The sequence below is a fragment of the Marmota monax genome, unplaced genomic scaffold (assembly GCF_021218885.2).
Source record: "Marmota monax isolate L192 unplaced genomic scaffold, Marmota_monax_Labrador192_F-V1.1 WCK01_AAM20220418_F8-fsc00039, whole genome shotgun sequence".
NCBI classification, from domain to species: domain Eukaryota; kingdom Metazoa; phylum Chordata; class Mammalia; order Rodentia; family Sciuridae; genus Marmota; species Marmota monax.
The window spans coordinates 1,717,548-1,745,418 of NW_026693602.1; the positions used below are offsets into that span (position 1 = coordinate 1,717,548).

General features: G+C 38.3%; 1 protein-coding gene across 9 annotated transcripts in view; it reads right to left on the bottom strand.

Moving 5' to 3' along the window:
* Gab1 (GRB2 associated binding protein 1) overlaps window positions 1-27,871 on the bottom strand; it is a 116,963-nt gene that overhangs the window by 9,829 nt on the left and 79,263 nt on the right. For 5 of the 9 annotated variants that reach the window (XM_046459559.2, XM_058584049.1, XM_058584048.1 and 2 more), the window contains exons 3-10: window positions 23,944-24,169; window positions 23,491-23,571; window positions 19,596-20,197; window positions 18,377-18,462; window positions 17,887-18,190; window positions 5,147-5,236; window positions 3,414-3,507; window positions 2,331-2,454 (exon numbers count right to left, since the gene is read on the bottom strand). In XM_046459559.2, coding sequence (XP_046315515.1) covers window positions 2,331-2,454; window positions 3,414-3,507; window positions 5,147-5,236; window positions 17,887-18,190; window positions 18,377-18,462; window positions 19,596-20,197; window positions 23,491-23,571; window positions 23,944-24,169 — 1,607 coding nt within the window. The remainder of the gene's footprint in view (window positions 1-2,330; window positions 2,455-3,413; window positions 3,508-5,146; window positions 5,237-17,886; window positions 18,191-18,376; window positions 18,463-19,595; window positions 20,198-23,490; window positions 23,572-23,943; window positions 24,170-27,871) is intronic. The other 4 variants (XM_046459560.2, XM_058584045.1, XM_058584046.1 and 1 more) reach the window with 3 other exon arrangements.

Here is a 27,871-nt window from a genome sequence, read left to right on the forward strand (position 1 = left end):
CTCAATTATTATTTTGCAATTAGAAAAAAAATTGGTTCAACTACCTAAAGATGAAAGTTGGTGACAGTATCTACTCTGATGAAGTATTACTGATTCTCTTACTTGAGTCTATTCACTATAGTGAGAAAACAAATTAAATTAATAAAAAAATGATAGAACAACTACTCAACAAGTAAAAAAAAAATTGAATCCAAAAACTAAGAGTCAGTAAAAATTTTTCTGCCTTGAGTAATCTCTAAAATCATTATTGGTCTAATTAGTTACAGTCAAATTCAATGTTGACTTAAATATTATAAATTATTTTTGAATATTTCATAAATTTATTCATTTTTAAAGTTAACCAGTATAGCACCAAATCGAGCTTTCCATATCATTTCATTATGATTGCTGACATACGTGTCTGAGGGACCTATTTTGCTTAAAGTCTATGCAGAATGAAAGACAAATTCATTGATTGAACTGAGCTTACAACAAAGAAAGAAAATAAGACCTCCAAAATGTGACTCAAAAATTTGATATTCAATATTTGCTTATCCTGTTGTTCTCCAACTGCTCTCCCTTCTCCCATGATAGAGCCTTTTTTTTTTTTTTTTGGTACCAGGGATTGAACTCAGGGGCACTCGACCACTGAGCCACATCCCCAGCCCTATTTTGTATTTTATTTAGAGACAGAGTCTCGCTGAGCTGCTTAGCGCCTCATTGTTGCTGAGGCTGGCTTTGAACTCACGATCTTCCTATCTCAGCCTCCCAAGCCGCTGGAATTACAGGTGTGTGCTACCGCGCACAGCTCCATGATGGAACTTTTACGTGAGTCCAATGACCCTTTGAAAAAAGGCTGTTTCCCAGACCCTTTTGTGTCTGAAAATGGCCATAGTTCTGGTTTCTCTGTGGCCATTTTCAGGAACCTTTTTTATGAGCTGCTGGATTGAACCCTTTGCTCCTGTTCCCTTTGTCCCCCATCCTACCCTGCAGTCTGTGTGTCAATCTGTTGGCTGGAACATGACCTTACTCCATGAGCATGTGAGCTACACGCAGAGGACACTACCTTGCAGAGCTAAAGAGGCCGTAATCCCTGACAGCTCTCAACTGACTCTCTGGATTTTTGCATGAGGAAGAAAGAAACTTCTTTCTTAAGTCACTGTTAAACAGGTTAGTAGATACTAAATAGGTCTAGTAGATACTCTATATAATAAGATACAATAAGAGAATAAGCAAAAGAGAATTATTTTTAAAAATTAAAATTGGTTTTTATTCTGAAACATCTGAAGTATTTTTTAGATTTCTGAGAAACAAAACATTTGCTGCTATGATAAAGTTCTCATGCCTTGTGGCAATACAGCCAACCTTAAAAATATTATGTTTATAACAGGTCTTCTTTAATCTTTAAGCCCAAGGGTTTATTCTCGAAAGATTATCAAGAATCTCCTGTATAAGACCTTCTCACCACAAGAATGTCATTACTTGGGCCTGGAGAAAGACGTTATCAAATACTTCCAGTATATTTTTCTGAAGAGTATCAAAAACCGAGCACATCTTAAATGAAGTACTTCTAGAAAACCGCTATAGATGGATCAGGAAATGCACCCCCAAAAGCCCATATGTTAAAGGCTTGGTCCTTATTGTAGTCCTACTGGAATGTGGTGGAACTTTGAAGAGGCAGGGCTTAGAGGGCTTAGTGATGCGTAGAGAAGTACAAGACTTTCATATAAATATTAAAAAATTTAAGAATTCCAATTTTTTTTTAAAAAACCTTCCTCTATGTATACATATAACACAAACACGTGTTCCTAAGTTTGTAAAATGATTCTTATGATTTATTTATATTTAAATAAAACTCAACTAAGTAACCCCCTAAGAAACTACTATATTTCTTGAGGCCTTCATGGGCATGCCTTTGAAGGGATTGAGATCCTGGTCTCCCTTCTTATTCTCTCTTGTTTTCTGGCCATGAGGTGAGTGAGTGGCTCTGCCACTTGCTCTTGCCAAGATATACTACAAAAGGCCAAAGAAACAGAGCCAACTAATCCTGGACTGCAACCTCTAAAACTGTGACCTCAAATGAACTTCTTCTCTTTATAAGTTCATTAGTTTAAAAAGTATTTGTTATAGTAATAGAAAGCTGATTTAACAGAAACTTTTGTTTTTCAATGATTTACAGTTATATTAAATTTTGACTCTTTACTGGTTTTAGATTTTATCCATGTTGTCTTTGGTTGTGTTCCCTTAAGTACTGGAAGAAAGAGACATGAGGGTAAAGTTTATAGACTGAAGGAAAATTAGAGCAAAACACCGCTTAGGAAAGGAGAGGATCAGGCAAAGAGTTTACATACTGGATCTTCGCTGGACAGGTTGGGGTTCATGGGCACATAATTCTCCTCGCTGTCATGTGAGTCACTGCTTGACGTTGTGCTGTGCACTGAATCCGGCCGTGGGGACAAGGGAAACCTAGAGGAGCTAATCACAGAAATTATCATCATATATGTAAACCTTGATGAAAACTTCTGAAATCACTCCCCCAAATAAAAATGAAGGTGTGCATCCCTTCTGAAATATTCATTTACATTGATTGTACACATTAATTACAATAGAATTTATTATACACATTAAAATGCAACTAACACCGATGTATTATAAAAGGAGATTTGGACGTCAAATTATATTGTGTAATACAGACAAAAGATAAGTTATTACTAGTGATGTGTAGAGAAGTAAAAACTTTCATATCAATAAAAAGATTTAAGAATTCCTATTTTTTTAAAAAACTTCCTCTAGGTATACATATAACACAAATGCACGTTCCTAAGTTTGTAAAATTATTCTCATTTCCCCATAGGTATATGTAAATAAATCTCAATTAAGTAATCCCCTAAGAAACTACTATATTTTCCAGATCAGTAGTTCTCAGATATTTTTGGTCCCATGAATCCTTGATACTCTTAAAAATATTAAGAACCTCAACTTAATATGAATTATTCTATTGGTATTTATCATATCAGAAATGAAAATAGAAATATTTTAAAAATACAAGAGTACACAAATGCACATTAATTGTCACAATGATATCATGACATATCATGAGAACTCACATGATCTGGGAAGTTCCACTGCACACAAAGAATGGAAAAGGCAAATGACATCTTGGTATCTTAATGAAAATAGTTTTGACTACACAAGAGTCCTCAAATGGTCTAGATAAATTTCTTAATAATGAAAATTCTAGATAGTATGTTATACAATGTATTTTTTTTAATATATTTTAGTTGTAGATGGGCACAATACCTTTATTTTACTTAGTTGTTTTTAATAAGGTGCTGAGGATTGAATCCAGTGCCTCACACATGCTAGGGCAAGTGCTTTACTACTGAGCCACAACCCCAGCCCTTACACTATGTATTTTTAAATAAAGTACTTACTCTCGAGCAAAACTCCTTGTGATGGGAGATCTAACTGGGGCTTGTAATTCTTCCCATTCTGGCAAAGGTTTTATTTCTAAAGGTGCAGGCTTGGCTGAAAAGAAAGGGAGAAGGGAGGAATTGGTATAGAACTTTGGGAAGCAAACAAGATCCTCTGCCTCTCAATTTTTATATAATAGAATATACCCGAGACCAGCTAGCTTCACACATGAAACAAAGTTCATGGATATTACATGATGTGACACAGCTCAATGCTTAGAAAAAAATGTTTCATGATTGTTTTAAGCTCCATCATGCATGTTGCTTCTTAATTTAATGTTTTGTGAGTGTAATCTAAATGTGAACAAGAAAAAATAATGTGACTCAATTCCTTTATAGTTGCTTGATTCATACTTTTCATTATTTCATTCACTCATTCTTTTACTAATTTCATCCTCAATATAGAAATGTAATAATCTACATAAAAATGTTACTATTTTTTAATACTGAAGCATCAGTTACACAACTAAACAGGTAAAATGATGCATAGGAAGTATTAAAACCAAAAATTTAGTAAAATCCAGAACAAAATTTTGCTAAAACCAAAAGGATTAATTATCAAATCTTTTAAATCAATTTACACACCATCTGGAAACAAAACAGAGTAAATTATATCTTTGGACTCAAATTCTGCTTTAAGGCCATAATTATTTTAAACAATCACTCCAAACTTTTAGCTTAATTTAACCAATGAGTCCTTTACCAAATTAAGTAAAATTAAGTAATGCTTATTTTTAGCTTTATTTATTAGAGGCCTTTACTTATTTACCTCATTACTGCAGTAAACAGTTATTAGAACTAATTTGTACCAGAGTTTTTGGCCCTTTCCTTAAAGTCAAGACTGAAATTTTTTTTCAGAAAGGTACAGAGTCAGCAGAAAAATGAAAATACCATTTTTAAATATTAATTATATTATAGAATACTGCTCAGATGCATTGAATAAATATCTCAATCATGTTTCATCTTGCCACTTGCAAGAAAAACGTTCACTTTGCCATGTTTCCTTAGTCTTTATTGATGTATGTGAAATTTTAATCAATTAGGTTACAGTTACCATCAAACTACAAAATAGGTAGTCATTTCAAAAGACTATATAGAGTCCCTGGGGCCCATAGGTATTTTTGTTAACTCAAATATAATGCAGGTTGATTTACTAAATTTGAGTTAAAACAGTTTTGCTTTTCTACATTAGACATGTACAGAATTATGCTGACTGAATGTATTTTATAATTCTTAGTGTTTTATTCTTTTGACACCCAAAGGCTAATAGTAATTTATCTAAGTAATGGCATAATTAAATACCTGGAAATAAAATGTGTGTGTGTGTGTGTGTGTGTGTGTGTAAGATAACTGGAAATCACAAGCAGTTCACAAGCTTAAAGAAAACAATGTTTCATTGCGTAAAACATTAAAAGAATAATGCCACAAGACAAGACTGAATATCATATATTATCTGATATCTAACATGCTGCTGTTAATGGCTAAGTAGAATCAGTGCATTATGAAAAGCATTCACTTTAGAAATAACATGCTTTGGGAAGCTTTATGTACAACAGCAGTAGTATTTAAGACTCCTCTTTTTTTTTTTTTTTTTTTTTGCTTTTTTAAGAAAAAAAAAAACACAAAAAAAAATCAAAACATGAAATAATAAAATTCCCAGCGCCCCAGAGAGCATGCGGTGCTAAAGTACATACCCTTTCTTCTTGTAGCAAAGTCACCTATGGTTTGTGAATCAGTTCGCTCTAAACCATGGGGTTTGGGTCTTAAAATTTTAGGACTTTGACCTAATTGGTAGAAAGAAGACTCTCTTAATATAATGTTATATTTAAACTGGAAAAAAGGCAGCAGAGCCCTATGCAGAAATGTTGTATCTCCAAGGCATAAATTGTTTGTGGAAAATATTCCAACCTTGCTACACATCATTCATGCTCAGCACAAGGGGAAGGAGGAAGGCACATGCGACAAGGTAAGAAGTCAAGGGTTATAAGGGGTGGCAGTATTTTAGCGGGAGACCAGCCAGGTTGTTATCGCTATTTAAGGGGAGTGAGGAAAAACACATGCCCTGTTAGTTTTTCTTCTAACATGACTTAGAAAACTGGATCCAATAAAACATGACGAAATCCCTCAGTCAGATTTGTGAAGTTTGGTGTTCATGAGAAAGTATTAAGGCCTGCTTCCCTACGATACTACTTTTTTCATTTGGTACAGAAGGTTTAAAACCCAAATCTGACTATTCCTGCACCTCCTGACTAGGACCTTGTACAGAAGCTGGTGGCCACTACAATATTTGCTAACCTAAGACCAACATTGGTCTGTGTCCCTTGGATACAGAGTAACTGCCCAGTGACTTCATCTTCCAAGGAGGAGATGTTTACATTCTGGCACTGGTGATTGTCCAGCTTCAGCACAATGTACTGGAAAGCAGAAATGCACTTGTCATCATTTTCTCTGTCACCTATAAGAATTGCCAAAAAACCTTGTAAAAAGTACCCTGTTCACAGCTGTTGGTTTCACACCTTTCCCCATTAGAAGTCTGGATGCCAGAGTCGCAAAATCATGGGATCAGTAATTTAAGTTACCCTGTTCTCAGTGGTACCAAATTTCATTTATTCTTAGAATTTACAAAGTTGAGGTGACATCTACCAGATGGTAAGTTAGAATTTGCTGGTCAGAGGTTGATATGTAGCACCTCATCTATTGAAATCAAAAAGTTTCTTAAGATATGATTCAGGTGATGGCTGGGAATGTAGCTCAGTGGTAGAGCTCTTGCCTGGCATGCATATAAGGTCCTGGGTTCAATCCCAGTACCTCAAAAGATTCAGGCTAAAATGACAGTTCTTTACCCATTTTCTAAGTTAAATAATTAACATTGAGTTTATTCAGAAATGAGGCAGGTGTAGTTTAAAATGTGAGTAATCATATTTTGGGCAAGATATACTCCCTAACCCTTCATGTTATCCAGGGCCTACAAAATGATAAGACATTTTTTCTAAAAGATGTCCGCTCTTTAAACTCCCACAGCACGCTGCCCTTCAAAAAGAGCAAGAGGCAGAAGGTAAGTTTAGGAAAAAAACGTGATTTCCCTGGAGAACCAAAGAGGTTAAGTGACCTGCTCAGGTCACAGCAGGCTCCTGCCAGCCTGCCACCTCCTAGGGAGGTGTTCTTGTACTGTGACCACAACTGCCTTCACCTCTGTCCCTTTTATTTTTTTTATTTTTTATTGTTGGTTGTTCAAAACATTACATAGTTCTTGATATATCATATTTCACACTTTGATTCAAGTGGGTTATGAGCTCCCATTTTTACCCCATATACAGATTGCAGAATCACATCAGTTACACATCCATTGATTTACATATTGCCATACTAGTGTCTGTTGTGTTCTGCTGCCTTTCCTATCCTCTACTATCCCCCCTCCCCTCCCCTCCCCTCTTCTCTCTCTGCCCCCTCTACTGTCATTCATTTGTCCCCCTTGTATTATTTTTCCCTTTCCCCTCACTTCCTCTTGTATGTACTTCCCTTTTAAAGATACAGATAGTTATCAGAGGTATATGAAAAATAACCAGGAGCTTAGGAGAAGAAAAACAAGAGCGCCTTAGGAAACAGAGTGGAGTTTGAGCACCTGTGAACTCTCCAGTTCAGCCGGAGATCTTCTAGCACCCCAGATTGCAAAGTCACAAGCTAGGCAACTCAACTAGAGAAAAGCAGAAATGTGCTCATCACACACTTGTATGTAAGCTGACGTTACTTGGAATATGTGGATATGGCTCTGGGTGCTACACGTCCTTGAATGTCTCAGTTGACATGGATGATGTGATATTTAATAATTACAAAGTAACTTTAGAATTACTTTTGGTTTGCTTGTGTCTACCCACTAGCTGTCCTCACTCCTCCTCTTCCCAAAAAAAACCATTTTCCTCAGTTTCTCAGCCTCCTCCTGATTTCCTTTGCTGTGGTTATCTCCCAGTGGTCACTGTGCCATTTCTCAACTTAGCACTCTTGGCATCCTATCTGTGTGTGTGGTTAAATAATCAAGGTCGAATGACTGCTGTCTATCTATCTGTGGTTTCCCACATTTTCTTTAGTCCATATATCAGCTGCCTGTCAAGTCACGCCCAACTGTCCTTTCTCCTCCAAACCATGCCACTTTTCACCTCCAACAGCACTAGCACTTTCTTGGATCCTTAGATGTAAAATCTCAGGGCTGCATTTTGAGAGTCCATCTGTATTTGGTCTTAAAATGCTGAAGATCTGCCAATATGTCAAACTTTTATTTTGGAACTGGGGGGTTGAACCCAGGGGTGGTTACTCCCTAAGCCACATCCCCAGCCCTTTTTGTTTGGAGAAAGGGTCTCACTAAGTTGCTGAGGCTGGCTTTGAACTTGCAATCCTCCTGTCTCAGCATCCCAAGCCGCTGGGATTACAGGTGTGCGCCACCATGCTGGGCCAATGTATCAACTTTTAAAATGAGAAGCACAAAATGGTAACTAATAGAGGTCAGTGAGAACGTTACCTAAGCTTGGATGAACGCTGGCCTGATGGCTGTGATTGAGAATTATCAGAGGTCTATGAGAAATCATCCGGAGCCTCTTTTAAAACTTACACTTAGGGGAAGAAAAACAAGGCAGGAACAAGCCTACTATTTGTAAAGGAAGAGAAAGTAATGTTAATAGATTAAAAAAAAAAAGAAGAAGACAATGCCTATCTTGCAATGGTCTTCTCCAACAAGGAGAAAGATCTTCAAACTCAAAAGAACAGAAGAAACCATCAGAGCTACTAATGGCCCTGTCATGTGAGAGGAGTGCATGATGGTACCTAGGTACTTTCGAGTTTTATTTAATGAATTTCATTTCAAGATACCAAGTGAGTTTACAGACGACACAGAATTCACATAAGTAATGTAGGGAAATCATGGAGAATATGGAAGGTGCCATGAGAACAAGCCACAATGTCTTTAATGTCCCATTTGTCCCCTGAATTGTGGGCTGTTCTGGTTAAACGGTTTTCTTCTCTTTTTCTCATGCACGACTTTAAAATTTCAGTCCTTTTCCCTTTCACTGTCAATCTTTACTAATCCATTGTCTTTCGTTTCTATACAAAGATCAAGCTACAATACATCCTCTAAGACTGCCTTGAGAAATATCTCTGTACTTCATCATTAATAACAAGCAATTATCGAGGGTTTCTTATGCACTCGGTATTCTAAAAATTACTGAACCCTCCCAGAGACTTGGTAAGAAAGACAGGAGGAAAACAGATTTTTCATGTTATCACCGAGCAGCTGGCGCCTGCAGAGTCACCCAGACGCTGACTGGCAGTGCCAGGACAGGGATCCTTTGAATCCACATGGAGGGTTTGTGCTCTTATTCCAGTCTGGAACCCATACTTTAGCTATTGTATTCGTACTGTTTGCTGTGTCCAGTGTCTTCTCAACTACATTTTAAGGACTGTACACATTAAATAGAGACATAGTTACATTTCTCTGAAGGCCTTTTTACCTTCATGACTAATATATTCTTATTGGTCACAAGAAAAACACGCGAAATATCAGTGACTGTGAGAACGCATGTTATGAGAAATAAGGACTTTTCAAAGAAGTCATGTGATCTAAGGAGAGACAAATAAGGCAGAAGCAGATGCATGATATCAGGGAGCTTCATCTTTTCTTTCTTTTTTCCCCCGCCACAGTACTAAAAAGACACTCCCTTTCCAGGATATTCTTGTTTTCTTTTCTTTCTGTGTGCGCTTGGTGGGGGTACTAGGGATTAAACCCAGGGTCTTGCACATGCTAGACAAGCACTCTACCACTAAGCTGTAGCCTCGGCTCTCTTAAGTTTTATTTTGAGACAGGGTCTTGCTGTGTTGCCCAGGTGAACCTCAAATCTGTGATCTCATGCCTCATTTACCCATTAAGCGGGGATTACAGATGTGTGCCACCATGCCCAGGGGCTCCTTGGTTGGCTGTTTAGAAAACTATAATATTTTACTTAGGTTTTAAAAGTGCATGCATTTATAAAACTTACAGGTATGTTCTGCTATATAAAAAGCTTAAGACTGATTTTCAGGTCAAAGTCACAACCCAGGAATGTTGCAGGAAACGCCTGTGTCACTTAGGCATTTTGGCAGCTTTAAGTCCTTCCTAACTCAATTCAGCATTTATGTTCCGGACCGAAAAGTCAGGCCCCAACGGCTGCCTGATATGACTTACGAGAAAAGAAAGGAGGCAAAGGAGTCCAAGTGTATAGCATTCTCATCTCTGCCTGTCTCCTCTGTGTGCAAATAATCTGAATGTTTTCTGATTGCTATAGAAAACAGTGAACACAGATAAGAAGAAATAAGAAGACTAAAACAAAACCAAAAATGAGCCACATTGATTCTCACATTCTGAGAGTAAACTGAAGCTTCAACCTTTAAATTCAAGCCAGTTACGACTTGGCTTTCTCCAGACTAGGCCTGAATAAAGAATGCAGCACAATTTGGCAAGCAGCACAGACCATGGTGAGATTCCTATTCGTGCTTTAACCCTTAGAGAGGGTGGCACTCTGGATCATGCGATCTGCTACCCAATTTTGAGTATAACCTGGTAAATCTGACTCTCTGGTCCAGATCTTTTATATATATATATATATATATATATATATATATATATATATATATATATGGAGAGAGAAAGAGAGAGAGAAGTTTGTTTTCATTATCAAGGAAATCTCCTACAGGAAAGCAAATGTATCCCCCCTGCTGCTCCACCACACCAGGAATTGAACTGAGGGGGACTTAACCACTGAGCCACATCCTCAGCCCCTTTTTATATTTTTTTACAGTCAGAGTCTCGCTGAGTTGCTTAGGGCTATCATTAAGTTGCTGAGGCTGGCCTTGAATTCTCCTGCCTCAGCTTCCTGAGCTGCTGGGATTACAGATGTGCACTGTGCCTGGCTAGCAGATGTATCTTTAACCCTAGTATTCTTACTACCTAACACCATGGCTCAAATATATAGACCAGTGCACATTAAACTAGCCTTGTTTGAAATATGAAAACTTAAGAAAAAAAATCCTTCACATTTAAATTACAACTTTAGATAAATATTCTTACTTTATGCAACATTTAAAATGACACAATGCTGGGCACACTGGTACAAGACTGTAACTAATCTCAGCTACTCAGGAGGCTGAGGCAGGGGACTGCAAGTTGGAGGCCAGTCTGGGCAACTTAGTGAGACCTGTCCCAAAATAATAGATAGATAGATAGATAGATAGATAGATAGATAGATAGATAGATAGATTGATCGATCAGGGCTAGGATACAGCTCAGTGGTAAAGTGCCCCTGCTTTTGATTCCCAGTTCTGCAAAACAAATAAATTGATGAATAAATAAATAAGACACAAAAAGTTCTTGCACTTCATTTTGAAGTGGCTAAGAAAAAATTCGAATGTATAACTTAATAAATATAAGCTAAAGCTAGATTTGGTTTTATCAAATTTTCACATTATTCTTAAAATAATAAGGATATTTTACTACTTCAAATTTTTCTTTTGTCTCTTTTCTCTATCACCTGAAGGTATATGGGATTCAAAATAATTTTGTTATTTGATAAATTTTCACTAAATACATCTTATAGTAAAGGGTCAGGAAGCATAAAGAGGAGGTGGTCCCCCTGATTAAGAAGCATAAATAAATGTATACTGTGCTGGCCTGGCCAGCTATAAAACCACACAGCTATCTATATATTCAGCAATAATTTTATCTCTTTTATGAATTTGTGTTCTTTCTTTTTTTTTAATATACTTTCACTTGTAGATGAACGCAATGCCTTTATTTTATTTATTTATTTTCATGTGGTGCTGAGGACTGAACCCAGTGCCTCACACTTGCTAGGCAAGCGCTCTACCACTGAGCCACAATCCCAGACTGAATTTGTTTCTATGTGTCATAGAGTTGCAGGATTTTAAAACTAAGGAGCATTCTGTTTTAGAGATGATTTTATGTTTTTAAAATAAGAAAATTAATGCAAAAATTAATTAAGTAAACTGATGTGTCCCTTTTCATTTAATAGAAGGGAGTGGTTGTTAATGGTAATAAGAGAAAAAAATTCTAGATGTTTGAATTCTTGGTCTTTTTTCCTACTATACTGCTTTTTGACCTCATCAGTGTAACTTATTTTAGGGGCTTACTAAAAAAAAAAAAAAAAATCAAAACATCATACTCTAGAAAGTTTGCTATTTAGATGTAAAAGTCCCCAAGCCTCCCCTTGATTTGCTCTTGACCATTAGTTTGTTTGTTTGTTTGTTTGTTTTCCTGGAGGAGGGAAGACACTTTTAAACTGCCAAAAGTTCCTAGAGCCCATGATGTCAAAACAGTGAGATGATTTTTATTCCAAGGAACTGCCTCCAAGAATGCTGGAACAGCTTGCAAAAATCACAAATAACCTGTACAAACCATCACCCTGAGAGAAGGGACCCTCACTGAAACCCTACCACTCTCTCCCACTATGGGGCGAGCAACACACTGCAGGATGCTTTGGTAGAATGCAAACCACAGGGGGAAAAAAAAAAAAGTCCTGTGTTTGATGTCTGTTTTCCTTTTTTTGGAAAGTACAGTTCACCAACCTGTTTTGTTTCTCTAAAAGTGAGGAACTCACCTCACATGGCTACATGGCCTCCACTACAATCTCAGTGTCCTGAATGCTTCTAAAAAACCACTATAAGTCCTATAAGTTGAGAGTGCCAGAAACAGACTTGGGGTATGCCTTTCCCTTCTGATCCTGTCCCAATTAATGCTTCGAGAAACCTAGTCTTGGAAAACTGGGTAAAGTACTCTGAGGGAGATGATGAAAAGAGGGTGAGGTCTCTAACATGTTACATGAAGGAGTACAATCATTTCTTCTATTGCATTCTTAATTCAGAATGAGCTTTCCAGAGCGCACCAATCCGTTAAGGTGTGCACAGAATAAAGTCCAACCTCATGGGTATAGCACCCATGAGATGAGGCACCTGCAAGGCATTTGGCATTTGTTCCTTCTTTTGGTCCTTGCCTATTTCCCTCTTGGCCTCCCACTCACCCACCACTCTGAGCCAGTCTCATCTCCCCTCTGAGGAAGGATTGGAGGATGCTGCTTATTCTAATCAGCAGCCCCTGTGCTGGCTGCCCTACTCAACCACCTTAATTGCTACTCAGGCTTGCAGGCTTGCAGGCTTTCCTTAGAGAAGCTTCCCTCAGAATGCCAAGTGCTTACCTCAGCGCAGCCCCTTCCCTGGTAATTATGAGAACGTGTTTACTTTTCTGCCTCCTCCACTACATGGTGAGTCTCTGCAGAGAGGCAAGCTTTTCATTCCTTGCATTTGGAGACATAATGCCCAGCAAAGGGGATCCTGTAATGGGTAAGCACTTAAAATCTATAATGAATGAATGTGAAGGAACTGCCTTGTGCTTAGAGCTGGTGGAGTTTCACTGATCCATCTCACATTTTGCTTGTCCTTTAAAAGTGAAAAGGTAACAACTGAATGTATTTCAGAAGTGGGTCATCTCCAATATGGTCAAGGCTGTCATGAGAGTCCACATTTCAATTGAGTAGATGCAATCTTCTCTGAAAAGTGCACACACCAGGTGTCCTTGTAGGTAATGCTCACAGACATTGAACTCAATGTGGACATTTTATTTACCTTCTGTATTATTACAGGTCTGACATAACCTACAGTATTTATTTATCCAAAAGCTTTATAGATGATGCTACTATTTTCAGGGGGCAGCTTCAAAATCAAAAGAAGAGTAATTCACAAGATTATTATCCTCTGCTAATTCTATTTTTAAAAAACATTTTTAGTTGTTGATGGACCTTTATTTTACTTATTTCTATGCAGTGCTGAGAATTGAACCCAGTGCCTCCCACATGCTAGGCAAGCGCTACAACTCCAGCCCCTCCTCTGCGTATTCTAAAAAGTCAAGGCAGAGTTCTGAAAAATGTTTATACTTGTTGTAATGGTCTTGCTGTATAAAGATGAGTATAATGATGTAATGATGGTAATCATACTTGTAGGCCAAGAATACTTAGGAAAAACCCCACATGATAATAAGTATGGAGTAAAAAGGAGCTCCATACTTACTTCCTATAAACTGCAACAAGTTTAACTCAAAGCACAAACTTTAACACCTATTTATCAAGATATTTACTCGTATCATTCATTCACCCTCCAAATATCTGAGCCAGTCTCATCTCCCCTCTGAGGAAAAATTGGAGGATGCTGCTTATTCTAATCAGCAGCCCCTGTGCTGAGTATTGTAAAAATGTAGTCTTATCTTTTTTTATTTTTTTTAAAGCACGTTATGTTTTAATCACAGTTGAAAACTTCTTTAGGTGATCTCTTGGAGAAAAAAAAAAGTCTAAATATATCACTATTCCAAAAACAGACGCATGGAGGGTAGGAGCTCCCTGGGATTAGTCTTCTGGACACTTCCTTTACCAAGGTAAGGTCGCAGACCTGAACATACTTTAACCAAAACAGGTACAAAAATACCATAAGAAATCCTGCACTGCTTTTAAAAATCAATACCATAACTAATGTTCTAAGCTACTACAGAGCAGCACAAATGGACAAAATTGAATAAAATATGAAGACTGCATTTGGTGTTCAGATAGCTGCTGTATCGTGTTAGAGGCAGGATGAGGGTGATGGGGCATGGGTACATTTAGGGATTAAATATGGTACATCTATATAATGACTTCGTTTGAGAAAACATGATAGGTAATCTTACAAAAAATTTCCAAACTTTACAAAATTACTTTTCCAGTAGAAAAATAAAACTTTGAGTTGAAGTAGTCAAAACCATCTGTCCTGTCTTTGTGATGTATCTGCTTTCCCAGCATTTTACACAATATGCTAAACATGTTACTCTTCTATTAATATATGTAATGTTTGGTACACAGTAAATACTATAGTTACAGAAAGAGTCTGATGAAAATGTAGCTACCATGCACTGGATGACAGCCAAGGGTTCCTGATAAGGAACCTGATAAGGGTTCAGATATCAGCCCTCTATGTATTTCTGCAGTTTCAGTTACTCAGAAGTATTTGAAAAACTCATACGTACTCCAAACTACAGCAGCTGATGTCTAAAACTGGGCTAGTAAACAAGACCAGAATGTCACTCATTTGCTGTAGGCCCTTTCTAAGAAGAAAAATCACAAAACTCAGTTATCCTAGGTGTCGAACTAGTATTATGGGGCTCCAAAACTAATTGAGCCATATTTCACAGAAAGGTTTTCTTATGAGTTTCACTTAAAAAGAGATACTGGAAAACAGATTAAGTCATTTATCTGATGTCACAGAATTTGAAATTAAAACACTCATCTGATGCTAAGGAATAATGAGAAGGATTTCACAACCAAGTAAGACAGTTGGTTTTACAGTTTTGATTCAAGGATAAACTTGGCTCTGAGATCTGAACTTGGGTTTCAACAATGTTTTCCTTAATGGTTATAACTTTACAAAGCTTTCCCTGTCACATTAAGTATTTTCTCATGCCTCCTTTCTTGTATTATATTTATTTCAAAGTATAAAGGTATTAAGGAAAAGAAAAAAAAAATTAATAGTATGATTTGAGTTACCTCTTTACTATTTAACTAAAACAGCTCCTGGTTTTGCTAAAAACTATATGGGTGTTTTAATCTGGGCACACTTTATCAGTTCATTTTGTAACTAAGCAAATATATCAAACAAATAATCCGACCAGTGAGTTCAGGGTGGACTCTGAATGGTTCAGATAATTTTAATTAAATTACTAGATCAGTTAATTTTTATGATGCTGGGGATGGAACCCAGGGTCTTGCAGATGCTAGGCAAGCGCTCTAACACTGAGCTACACCAGCAGGCCTTTTTCTCTCCCTGCTAATTTTTTTAAAAAATGAACACAATCTCAACAAGTGACAGAGAACCTTTGATTGGAAGGACTAGGACAACTGAACCCTCATGTACTACAGTGCATGGTACTTTCACTGCATTCACCAGGAGACACAATTGTGAAGCATAAAGTGGACACTTATGAAATAATATGGGAAACACAGGCTAAATCAGACATAGAGCCCTTGTACCCTTCCCCAAACCGAACCACCTCCACATTACATGGGACCTCAAGATAAAAATCTGGGGTTGAACGAAGAGCGCTGCTGCCATCATGAACCAAGGTAAACGCGGAAAGCCCAGGTTAACATTTAAAAAGACATTTCAATATTTCAGAGGTCATGGTGCTTGTATCTCAATCCTTCCAAGATCTACAAATGTACTATAAATTCATCCATGTCTAGAAACGCTTTTTGTATACTGTCTGCAAAGAAGAATCTGACTAAGGTCTACAATAAGAATTAGAGACAACTGAAGACTGAGAGAAACAGAAGCAAATATTACTGAATAAAACCCCCTGACACTCACACCCTAACCTCTTTCTTCACAGCTCAGGGTCCCCAGGTGGACACCTGAGCCATCAGCAGTCAATCTGTGGGCTGACCTTAATCTATCACGTGGCCTAGTGTGAAAAGTCAAATTAGTGGGATCACGACAGTTACCATGGGAATCAGCCTCCATTAATTAGAGTTGGTGCATTTTTCAGAATTTCAGTCTTCCTTCCTAGTTACAGTGCACTCACATGATAAAGTCAGGAATAAGAGGTATTTTAACTTCAAGTCTGGAGGGCTACACATTTATATATAGTCATATTAGAGCAACCCCATCATGTCTAAGCAATCCAAAGGGACTAAATAACAAAGGAGGCAATTGGAAGCTGAAGTGGGTGCTGCAAGTGCTCCTGAGAAGAAGCCAGGGGGCAGAACAGAGGCCACAGGGGGCGCTCCAGGCAAAAGCTTTCTGAAAGCACACCTCTCTTCCGGTGGAGGATCAAGAGTTAAGAGTTAAGAAAGGAAGGGGAGAATGCTAGAGAGAACAAAGCAGAGGCCAAGATTTCCAAGGAGCCCGAGCGCAGGGAGAGCAGGACACGGGATGGTCTCAGTTTCCCCTTAGAGCCTTTTTCCAGCATGGTTACACCCCTACTTTAAAATCAAACCAAAACATTTTTCTTAAGCTAGTTTGATTGCTACTCACTGGTCCCCTCAACTGGAACTTAATTAAAACTAGTACGAATAATCTAGTTAATGAGAAATATACACAAACATTACATATTCTTTAAAAATTGCATTTAGCACAGGAGGCTTTTCAATGTGCTGACAACCCCTGCACTAAGCCAGAAGCTGTATCACTCATCACATGGATGCTAATTTATTTGGCTGTCAAGATTAAGTCACACCAACAGCATGCTGCAACAGAAGCAGGTTGTTTGTGTTTAAATGACTTACACATAAATTTTGAAAACCTGAGTAAAACCCAACTTGGCTAAAAAGTTTCTTTTACTGAGAACTTTTAATGAACTATGCTACAGAATTTAATGTTACTTACGACATCCAGTAAAAAGTAGATTTAGAAGCATTTATTTATTCCCCAGCCAAGGCAAACTAATTTTTAAAAAGTTGTTGCATGGGTAGATAGAAAGCTGTAATTATGTCAAGTGTTGTAAATAATCCTAAATCTGATTTGATTGTGTACTCTCTGAAGAAGAGGTTACACCAAGTAGCAATTAAAGGCCATATATACCTTGTAGAAGTGTTGGGTTTGGTCTGATAATCTCTGTATCATCAAGAGATAATACACACAAAATCCTAGATTTCTGGGTTCTCTTGTTACACCAGGAGATTTGCTGGTATGAGCCCACAGCTTCAGAAGTCAAAAAAGGATTTCAGGCCATCTTGGGACCAGTCTCTAGGCTCCCTCTCATCTGCTCAGATGGCTCACAAGTCTCTGCCATAGCATCTGTCACTTTATCACCTGCAGTTGCCAGGAGATCCACAGGGGGGATGGCAGACACCCTCAAAGCTAGAAAAGATGTTGCCAACTTGACCTGAATCTGAATCAGTTACAGCTTCCCGCCCCAGGATCTACTAATAAATCCAGTTAAAAGCTACTTTAGGAAGCATCACAAGAACATGTAGAGATTTAAAATGTATGATCTAAAAAATAACATTTTATGTATCAGACTATTTATATAACATTTTATTTCCTCCCATTAAATGTATAACATGAAAAAAAAAAAAAAAAGATTGCAGCCAAGTAGGGGTCAAGTCATAACCCCATATAGATGGGGCAGGGCATTCCAGTTTCTCCTAATTCTCCCCTGTTGCCTGGGTATTCCTTTGGGTATTTTAATAAGTTTGTAATCTTGACCTAGGGATAAGAGATTTACAAATCTCACCTGGGCATCAGTGCAAGTTGCTAATCTATAAATAGCAGTACTGCTTTGCTAAACTGATGTCCAAGGTAGAGGAAATATTCCAGGACGCTAACTTCAGCTCTAACTTAGCACACTCCCCAATCCTCTCACTTGGCATGTTCCTCTTACCTTTTCTGTCGGGCTTGAGGTTCCTATCCACTGGGGGTGGCTCACAGTCTGCAACAGGAACTGGCCTTCTGGGAGGGGTCTTTGGGCTGGACCTGAAGCCCATATGAGCAGGAGGAGGCACTTGCATTCCAAATGAAGAAAAATCAAATGTCCCCGGAGTCATTGGCACGTAATTGGCTTCCTGAATGGGTTCTGTGAAACTGCTGGAATGCTGTCGTGGAGGCGAGTTGGGATTCATTGGGACGTAGTTTTCGTTCAGTTCATCATTTGAAACACTTCCCACTGTCAATACATTTTTGATTTTCTAAAACACACATACATTTCTTTTAATAAACAATAACCATTGTCAAACATGAAGATACAACTGTCACATCCATTCAGTGAATCTGAAGGTACTTTCATTTTGTGATCTCAATGAGTCTCGAGGTACTTAGTGGGAAGATTCTGACAATGAAATACACTCAACAATGCTAAGGTCATGTATACTTACGAAGTGGTTATGGAAGCCTTCAAGTGAACTAGATCTATCGCTGGGAAATGTTCGTGGAATATCATAGCAGTCTTGAGAACTAGCATCTAGAATAAAGAACAAACTATATCAGCATTTTCCATCTTTGCCTTGCTCAGGGCAATCAGGAATGATCTATTCTCTTTCTTTCTCTGCACACCCTGATTTAGAGGGATGCTCACAGAATGTTACCTCACACTGGCACACAAAACCACCAGAAAATGCAGACACATACTTATATGACAAACAATACCCACATCTGATTATGAGATTGAACCTTTGGCCTAACTTCTATCTCACTAACTTAAAACTAGGCTACCCAAATGCATGAAGAAGAGATTTAGAAACTAGTATTGAATGAGAAGTAAGTACTGACAAAATATTTCTTAGGATACATTAAATCTCTTTCTTTTTTAAGCTAGCCAGAATAACTCTAATGTGAAATTTTACTACATCGTTTTAAAGAGTATGTGCATTAAAAACTTGGGCTTTCTATATTCCGGACTTGAAGAATCTCAGAGAATAACCCAGACCCATTTCCCCAACAGTTTAAGGGCTCTAATTTCTGACTGCAGGCTCTTTGAGACGGTGTAAGAAAAGTAATAGTCACAAGCAGTAACTGTAGTGACCAGTGATAAGAGGAGAGTGCAGAACTGTGGAATCAGATAGACCTCAAAGAAACAAAATGCACAAGGGCTTGATTTTAACAGAATGATCACCTGCTAGACACGACATGAAAACTGCTTATAGAGGAAGGAAGGAAACAGAGCCCAGATGTGACACAGAAGTGACCATAATGGCACACAAACACAGGAAAGAGTAAGCCTGGAGAGGCTTCGGGGCTGGTCCATTTCCTGCTCCTGTTTTAGCAGACAGCCTATGCACCCAGGAGCAGGGAAAGCGGGAGAGGCATCAAGAGGGCCATCTTCTCCACAAGTGGGCAGCTCCAGCTTGCTCCCATCCAGCAGAGCACACGAGCGCGCGCGCGTGCACACACACACACACACACACACTCTTGCACACGTAGCCTTCCCTGGTCCACTGAGACTCTCAGATCTTGGCTACACCAGCTCTTTCTGCAGAGCTGAAGCAAAAAACAGGCTACCATTGCACACTATACTACACTTAAAAGAACAATTAGTTGGAAAAACAGATTTTCTGTCATTAACCTCTAATAGGGTAAAAACGAACTACAGCTGACCTTTTCGCAATTTGTTCAAATCCACGGTGGAAATGGTATTACTACGTGACGGCGGCACCCCTGTGGTAGGGACACAGTAACTACTGTCGGTGTCTGAGGCCGTGCGTGGGATGTTGCACGTTTCCACAGGAGATCGGTCATGAGCTGGATGTGGTTTCGGTGGCCGAGGTGGAGGGATATCTGGAATATTGTCTAGCTTGGATGTCTGTCCCAAGGTTCCTTCTGGAAATGTCCGTGGAATCTGGTAAGTATTACCAGGTGTTGGAGGAATGTCATAACTAATAGAAACGTGCCTCATTTGAGTCTCTACACTGGACGTCCCCAGTGGGGTGTTAAAAACATAAAGTTCTCCATCTGCTTCAGTACTCGATGGAGACTCCTTTGGCAAAACGTCGTGAGAGTAACTCCTGGGCAGGTTGTAAAGACTGGAGTCCACAGAGACAGACATAGCACGTGACGGTGGAGAATCATACATCATTTGTTGCTGAAAAAAGCCATTCACTCCATGTTTGCTCTGGGAGGAAGTAGGATTTTTATGAGAAGGGACGTTATCATTGCAGTCTGTTTCAGAAGAGGTGGATTTTGCAGAATCGGCGTGGGTTCTACATGAAAAGTGTTAATGACAAAATATAACATGGTCAAGAATAAGAACGCAGTTTTGGTAAACATATTCAGAGCTTAGCAATCAAAACATCTGTTCTTATCCCCCATTAGATTGTTTTTGTGTGATCTGGAGATTTAAAGCACAAATGTTCTTTAGTTTTTGTATGATTACAAGACAACAAAACCACCACCACAAACCACCAGCAGCGTAGTAATTTCTTCCCTATACCTGCCCGCTTCCCCAAGTCTCCCTATGAAATTCACACATAAGAACCACAATCCTGGGCTGGGGCTATAGCTCAGTTGGTAGAGTGCTTGCCTCACATTCATAGGGCCCTGAGTCCAATCCCCAGCACCACAAAAACAAAACGGAACAAAACAAAAAACCACAGTCCCTAAAGCCCTGCATTAGACAGATATTATGAGTGTCTGGGAAAGGAAAATGAAGAAGGCACAGAGACAAGGAGAAGTTTCCTATCAAGAACATGCAGACACCTGGTGCCCGTCCAGTTCATCAAGTTGATCCACGGCTTTGGAACGTGCCTGTGGCAAATCTGTGACTCTGCAGAACTAAACGCCAAATGATTGCCTGGTACTGAGGAAATCCACCGAGACCCATAAGGAGGTGGCAACTTAATGGGTTTCCCATATCTTCCCTTATCCTAATTTCCTTTAATAAACTTATAGTTAACTCTATGAGAGGATCAAAATACATGAGGTAGAGTTCACCAACTCCAGATGATAATTAACCTCGATATTTCTCATTTGAGAGTATTTCTGCTTTGGGTACATTTTCCATCTCTGTATTCTGAGGTATCACAAAACTGGTTTAAGTCATGATGAAGTTGACCATACAAACAAGATACCTGAACTACCCATACATGTTGTCCAAAGTCCTGCAGGAATTTAAACTCTTTCTCTAAATAACTTGAGATTTTTTAAAAAGTGCTTCTCTTCCCTAATTGCTTAGTAACATCGGGCATTGTACAGTATATTTGCCCACTGGAACTCTCACCCCAGGGTATCAGAGAACCCATACTGTGCTAACCCAATGTTTCTTCTCCTTCCCTGATCATTGCCCTCTTTTCAGTGACTAGCCCCGCCCCCTGTGCCTTTCCAGATGGGAATGGCCAACAGAGTCCAGGCCTTTAGTCACCACACATGCTGCTAGAAAAACCCTGTTTTTCATACATTTACTTTCTTCTCTAAATGCTGACAAATCCCATATTCTCCCCAAATCCTGAGTTCCACATTTTCAAACTGACATTTCTACTTGTGTATTCTTGGTAAATTCTGGGTTCATATAGTTCTGGTGACATCTACTGTACTGAACCTTCCTAAGTGGCCTAACCCCTAGTGTCTCCCTCTTCCAACCCATCCATCAGACCACACTGCTATGAGACATATTTTCAAAATAGAGTTTTTATATTATTCAAATCCTCAGTGGAAAACCTATTAGGTTCCTCCAGGCTGTGGGAACTATAAGGCCACAAATGTAACTTGGCTCCATGTTCCACGTCCTCTTCCTCCCCAAATCAACCTCTTCCCAAGCAGGCTCTCCTTTCATCTTCTTTCTACTGTGCTCACATCTCTTTTACCCCAAGAAATTTTTTTTTATGAATTACTAATGATATGCTCCTTTTCTCACACCAACTAGGTACAGGTCAAACCCTACTCTTCTGAAGAGATTTCTTACTGTTTTCTTCATCTTAGAAACACTTAGACCATTCCTTGATGGAATTTTGAATGCACCTATGCATAATCTAAAATTTGCATAATCTAGAATTTTCATGAATGGAGAAGCTAAGAGATGTTAGGGGTATAATTAGTGGTAAGCAAAACTTCCTACTGTCACTTAATGTTTAGTGGAGAAAAATAAAACTACCAAGCTATTTCCAATACTATGATAAAACAGAGATATGGGGAAACCATTTGAGCACAGAAACTCAAGAAAGACATTTAATCTAACCTACAAGTTTGGGGAAAATACTTCCTAGAGGAGCTCTTGTCTGAGCTGGGGGCACTGAACATGAGTTTTTACCTATAAACACTTAATGCTTCTATTCTTGGACTTCTTAATAAGCTTCACTTACAAACTCCAAAGGCGACTGTATCTGAGGGGACTGTGTCTTACTGTCACTTATACAAAATACTGATGGCAAAATATATCTGGGTGATGATTTAAAGCATAATTTGAAGCATAATTTACACTGCAACAGAAACACTCTGAAACCAGGGAAATCAATGAAAGACACTAACATAAGGAAAAAAAAAATGTTCTGAAACCTGTCATTTTGCTGTTGGCTTTAAAAAGTGCTATTGGAAAGTAACAGTGAATTTCCAGAAGTAAAATCTTCGTTAGTAGCACAGGGAACAAAGTTGCAAGTGTGTAATTTTAAATTCTCACAGCAAACAAGCACAATCAGTTAGAATTTGATACTGTTAACTAGTATTGATTTATAAAATTTTCTTGCTCTTACAGGTAAAATCCCATTACAACAAATATACAAAAAACCATCTTTGGAATGCTTGTGAGAGGCTTCTGTTGCCTTGGGAAATAGTTCACAGAAACTATTATGTGGATTTTAACAAACCCTACTTAAATTTTTGTTAATAATTGCTTTTTAAATGAAAGCTTTTTATGTCATAAAAGCAATAAGACTTAATAACTTACAGCTTATTTAATTTTTAAAATTTGTTCTAATTAGTTACACATGACAGTAGAATGCTACAACTGTTTCAAAAACACCTTTCCAGTCTAATATGCAAGTCACCCCACTTTTATACTGCTCATAAATATACCACTTGATGGTGATGTCACTAATGGTCACATGGCTGTTAATGGCAGAGATCCTTTTCTTGCTTCTTTTAAAAGAGTAAAACAACTGCTCTCAAACTCCCTCTGTCACTTTAAGCCTCCAACCACGACATCAAAGGTCAAGGATGATCAAATTAAAATTACCTTACAGCTTGTAAGAGGAGAGAAGAGTGGGAGGAGGGAGGGAGATGGCAGGCTACCCAGGGATTGGGGAAGGACTTATGGCCCCTGTGGTCAAGCACCGCAATCCATATGCTTCTTTCTACTTGGAAATTTGACAGGTCAAGGCTTGGGCTAAGTGCTGCTTCAATGTTTGGTATAAAGATTTGAAAGTTTCATTGCTTTAAGCATTACATGTAATATCATCAAATTTCTCTAAACTCCAATTTTATAATTCCATAGAATCTGCCATATTGGGATTTTACCTGTAAGAATAATTGCTCACACAGACCAAAAGAACTACAACACACTCACTGCAATGGAATCGTTTTGCTTTCAAAATCTTCTAGTAGTAGGTATTCCTCTCCTTCTTCAGAAACAAAAGATGACCCATGGCTGGTTTATAATCACATAAGAAATGGAGCAAGATCACCATTTACAAATCAGTGAACTCTGTTAAGCAAGTAATACTTCAAGTCTCTAAGAAAGACTGAAATAGTAGCCTGTCTTCACAAGAGTCTTGGAAGTACAAGTGTCTGCCACAGACAGCTTATATTATATTTCTTCAATAAAACCTCCTGAATATCAGAAATCATTAATGGAGGGATATAGGCCTGAAATACAATGCTACCAGGTAAGCCTATGGAGATGGCTTCTTTCAAGCCTTCAAGTCAAGGTTGAAACGTTTAAAGGTAAGATTTTTAAATGTACACACACACACACACACACACACGCACGCACGCACACACAGAGGCACAAACGACTTACCTGGTGGGTTCAGGCTTCTTGCTTTGACAGTTGATCAGCAAGAGGTAGTCTTGAGGATCCTCCTGGGTGCCAAGAGTTTCCGGGTGTGGTGGAAGGCTGATTAGCTGATAGGAAGGAGGTAGAGCTGTGGAGGATGGATCCACCTGGGCAGATGGTGGTGCCGTATTTATAGCAAAAGGTGAATCAGCTGGTGCTTGCAGGGAGCTGCCAGGTGGCTTCACGGGATCTGCAATGCCAAAGTTTAACTCTCACTGTCCGTCCCATTTTAAGAACATTTTCTGTTGTTGTTGTTATTAAGCAAAACTACTTTAAGTTTGGAGTGAAATTACTTCAGCACACCAAAACAGAATGATCATGACAAAGGTAAAACAAACACTACCAAATGGAAACATTTAGGAAGAGATTTGTTCACGTCAAGGAGATCGAAAATGTACCAGGGGCTCTAAAAATCTCAACTTAGACAATCTTTAGTTTTATGGCTACTGAATGAAAGTGCTCTACAATCTTAGCAGAAGGACAGATTATTTACTTATTTATTTACTTATTTATTTGTGGTGCCAGGGAACAAACCCAGGGCCTTGTGCATGCGAGGCAAGTTTTTTCCCCCTGATAAAAAACATGTCACTTCCTAAGCTGGAGACCTGTTTGGTGACACGGTGACATGCTGCTGAGTCCCAGGGCTGCTTTTCCTCTTGCATTTATTCTACTGCTCATCTTTTCTTTATACTTCTGGCAGGACTAGGGAGAAATAGTTTTAATTCTGAGACTGATGGATTCTGTTCATGTCCAGGGAAAGGGCTTCTTTAAGGCCTCACCCTGTCTTTTAGCTCATGGCTTTCTCTGCCAGTTAGTGGGCACAAGGAACATTTTCAGGAAAGTGGAGGAGAAGTACTTTATTAAGCCCTATTCTGAAAAGACACATGAAAATAGCTAACTACATTGTGTAGAAGGAGGTAATTTGAAAACAAGTTGAAAATCTAGAAATAAAATCCCTCTGTAATTACTGACATAACCAAGTATAATTTTAAGGGCCCAGAAGGCATATACTCTGTTAGTTTGGTGAGGAATACAAGGCTATAAATAACCCAGAAAAAGGTAAATGTTCCAGATATAAATAAACAAATTTGTTTGTCGCCTGTGTATGTTTGCACAGAAAAGGCTGAGTTAAAATTGACTTTTTTTTTTTCAACAAAACATTATGTGAAAGATGTTAAAAGAGGTAAGGGAATTAATGTTCTATCAAATGGGATCGAGGTCACCTGACCTAGGCATTCACCAGAGAAGGGATCACTGTAAACTGTCTTCTTTAGATACTTGCTTGTGATAATGTCCTTATGTATTTAACTATAATATTCCCATAAACAGCATAGACAAGTCTATTCATTTTACAACTCTTTCAGGTGCTGAAGGTAGGTTTCTAATTGTGAGGTCTAAATATAACTGTATCCCCAGTTGTGACTCAATAGCAAACAGAGGTTCAGAAACAGATGTTGGGGGGGGCGGGGCGGAAATGTTTCAATCTGAGGTAGAAACTCCCTGAGCACCTTCTCTCTGTCAAACCAGAAGAGATTAGAGCAAGAGATTCTTCCAACTCCTCTACCTGCACACACAGTTTAGGATCTGCTTCTCGAGAACTCCGTGAGCCCTTCTGGATGCTCATAAGGGTTGAAAACTTCTTTCAATTAGAGAATATGATCTGAGCAAACAGGTTGAACTAATTTCTGACTTTTTAATCTTTGTGATGCTCCAGGTAAGGTCAAGTCTTCCTACAGGCTTGCCTAACAAACTCTAACACCTTGTGTCAGGAGTTAATGAATTCTTTCTTTTTCAAGAGGATGAGAACAGAAACGGTAAGAGTAAATTTTTGGACACTTACATAATGATGTCATAATTTCAGTGGGTACTCACGAACTCTTGTTGTCCTGTCTAACAACCTAGGCTGATTACAAAGCAATGTATGTAATATACCTTCTGAAATGTATTACTCTTTTGATGCGGTTGTGAATACACAGATTTAATTCAAGGAGATTTAAAATGCTAAAGATTAAATAGTGACTCAGAGTAAATCCCTCTGGATTTAAGAGAGCCATGAAAAATATCTACCTTTTAAAGACAAGCTTAAGAAAAATATATACAACACTAGGAAGGAAGAAAGGAGAAGGCAGTTAAATTATCCTACGGGTTGTATCCACAAGTGTATTTTATATGCTTCTCTTTTCCTCTATAGTAGAGGCACAGTAAAATTCAGTAATCTAGCTCAATTTTTAGTTCTCACCAAAACAAAATAAAACTAAACACTGACAATCCTTCACCCTATAAAAATCATATGAATTCTAGTGACTGTTTTTATAGATACACTTTTCCCTTAATACTTTTTCTAAACTTGATGGCTAAACCCTAAATGAATTAAGTGATTCATCTTAAGTGGGAAAAGAAAATCCACCTGGCCAGGAAACCACAGTCTGACCTTGTTTTATTAACACAAGGGGACCATCTCATTTCTAACCTTCCATATCTCCTACCTATAAATGATCAGAGCATTTTAACCTCTTTAAAGAGGCCTGGGATTTTCCTTTTTCAAAAGTATCTCATTTATATACTGCATGAACATTAAAAGAGGCAAGAGCTAGAGAAAAATTCCCATGTTGTTCACGAGCAAGCTCATGAAAGAAAAGACCTTTAAACATCCATTAACAGCCACCCCCTCCCCTTGCAGACAACACTGGCACACACAGGACTCTTAACAGGGCTGCAGAGACCACTCTGCCACTTGGGCTCAGATAACACAACATCTTCAACATTTTGGTCTCTGGGTTCTTTTCAGTCATGTTAATTTGACTATAGCTCAGCTCTGAAATTTTAATATAAGCAATGCACAGTGTCTAAATATTCTCTGACAATTTCTCTCTATAGTTTAATGACTGGTCTAAGACAAAAAAAACTTCTCTTCATCTTATAAACATGTTGACTTGTACCTATCTCTACACCACAAATAATGGAACAGGGCATTCTGTTCCCCTCCTTGCTCACACTTCTGAATTACTGCTCTAAGGAAGGCTAGTATCAAACTTCTAAGAACCAAACATTGGTTTAGGGTTTGCTTGAGCATGAAAAATAATCTCCTACTTCTTAATTCGGAAGACTTGAAGAGTATAATGAACATTTATTATAGGCCTAATAGGCTACTGGAGTGAAGTCCTAATTGAAATTTACTTAGAAAGCTAATAAACATTGCTAAGGAAAGCCTTTCAGTGTACAAATTTTCAGTGGAGAGAAGTAGATTATGATTTGATGAGATCCAAAACATTAGAAACTGGCTCACGCCACTCTACCCTCTGCTTTAGTTTTATCCTATTTGGAGTCATCATGTCTGCTTTTAGGGTCCCTCAAGAAGTTGGGGAGGCTAGATGATGCTTCTGGATATTCAAAAGAATTACTCATTTAACAAAATGAAATGACACAAGTAGGAAATAATTCTACTCTCTTTATTGGTAAAGCAGAATTTTGCGGAGTTGATGGCATAGGTTAATTTTTTAACCACTGACTTATTGCATCTGAGCATGCAGTCATGAAACTGTGGAGCTGCTCCTCTGTTCTTATCAGGAGACCAGATGAGAGTGTTTCCTCTAAGGGTGGGCTGTGTCTGTTGATACAAAAATTTTTTTTTTCCTATTTTTTTAATTTCTATTGTGAAAGTCTTACTTTTATGATTGCAATTAATGGTAAATAGGTCAAGGTTATTCTGTATCTACTGATTCCTGATTTATCTGGTGTGCTATAAAATTTTTCTTTTAAGAAGAAGCATTTTGGGATGGGGATTGTGGCTCAGTGGTAGAGCACTTGCCTAGTACGTGTGAGGCATTGGGTTCGATCCTCAGCACCAAATTATAAATAAATAAATAAATAAATAAATAAATAAATAAATAAA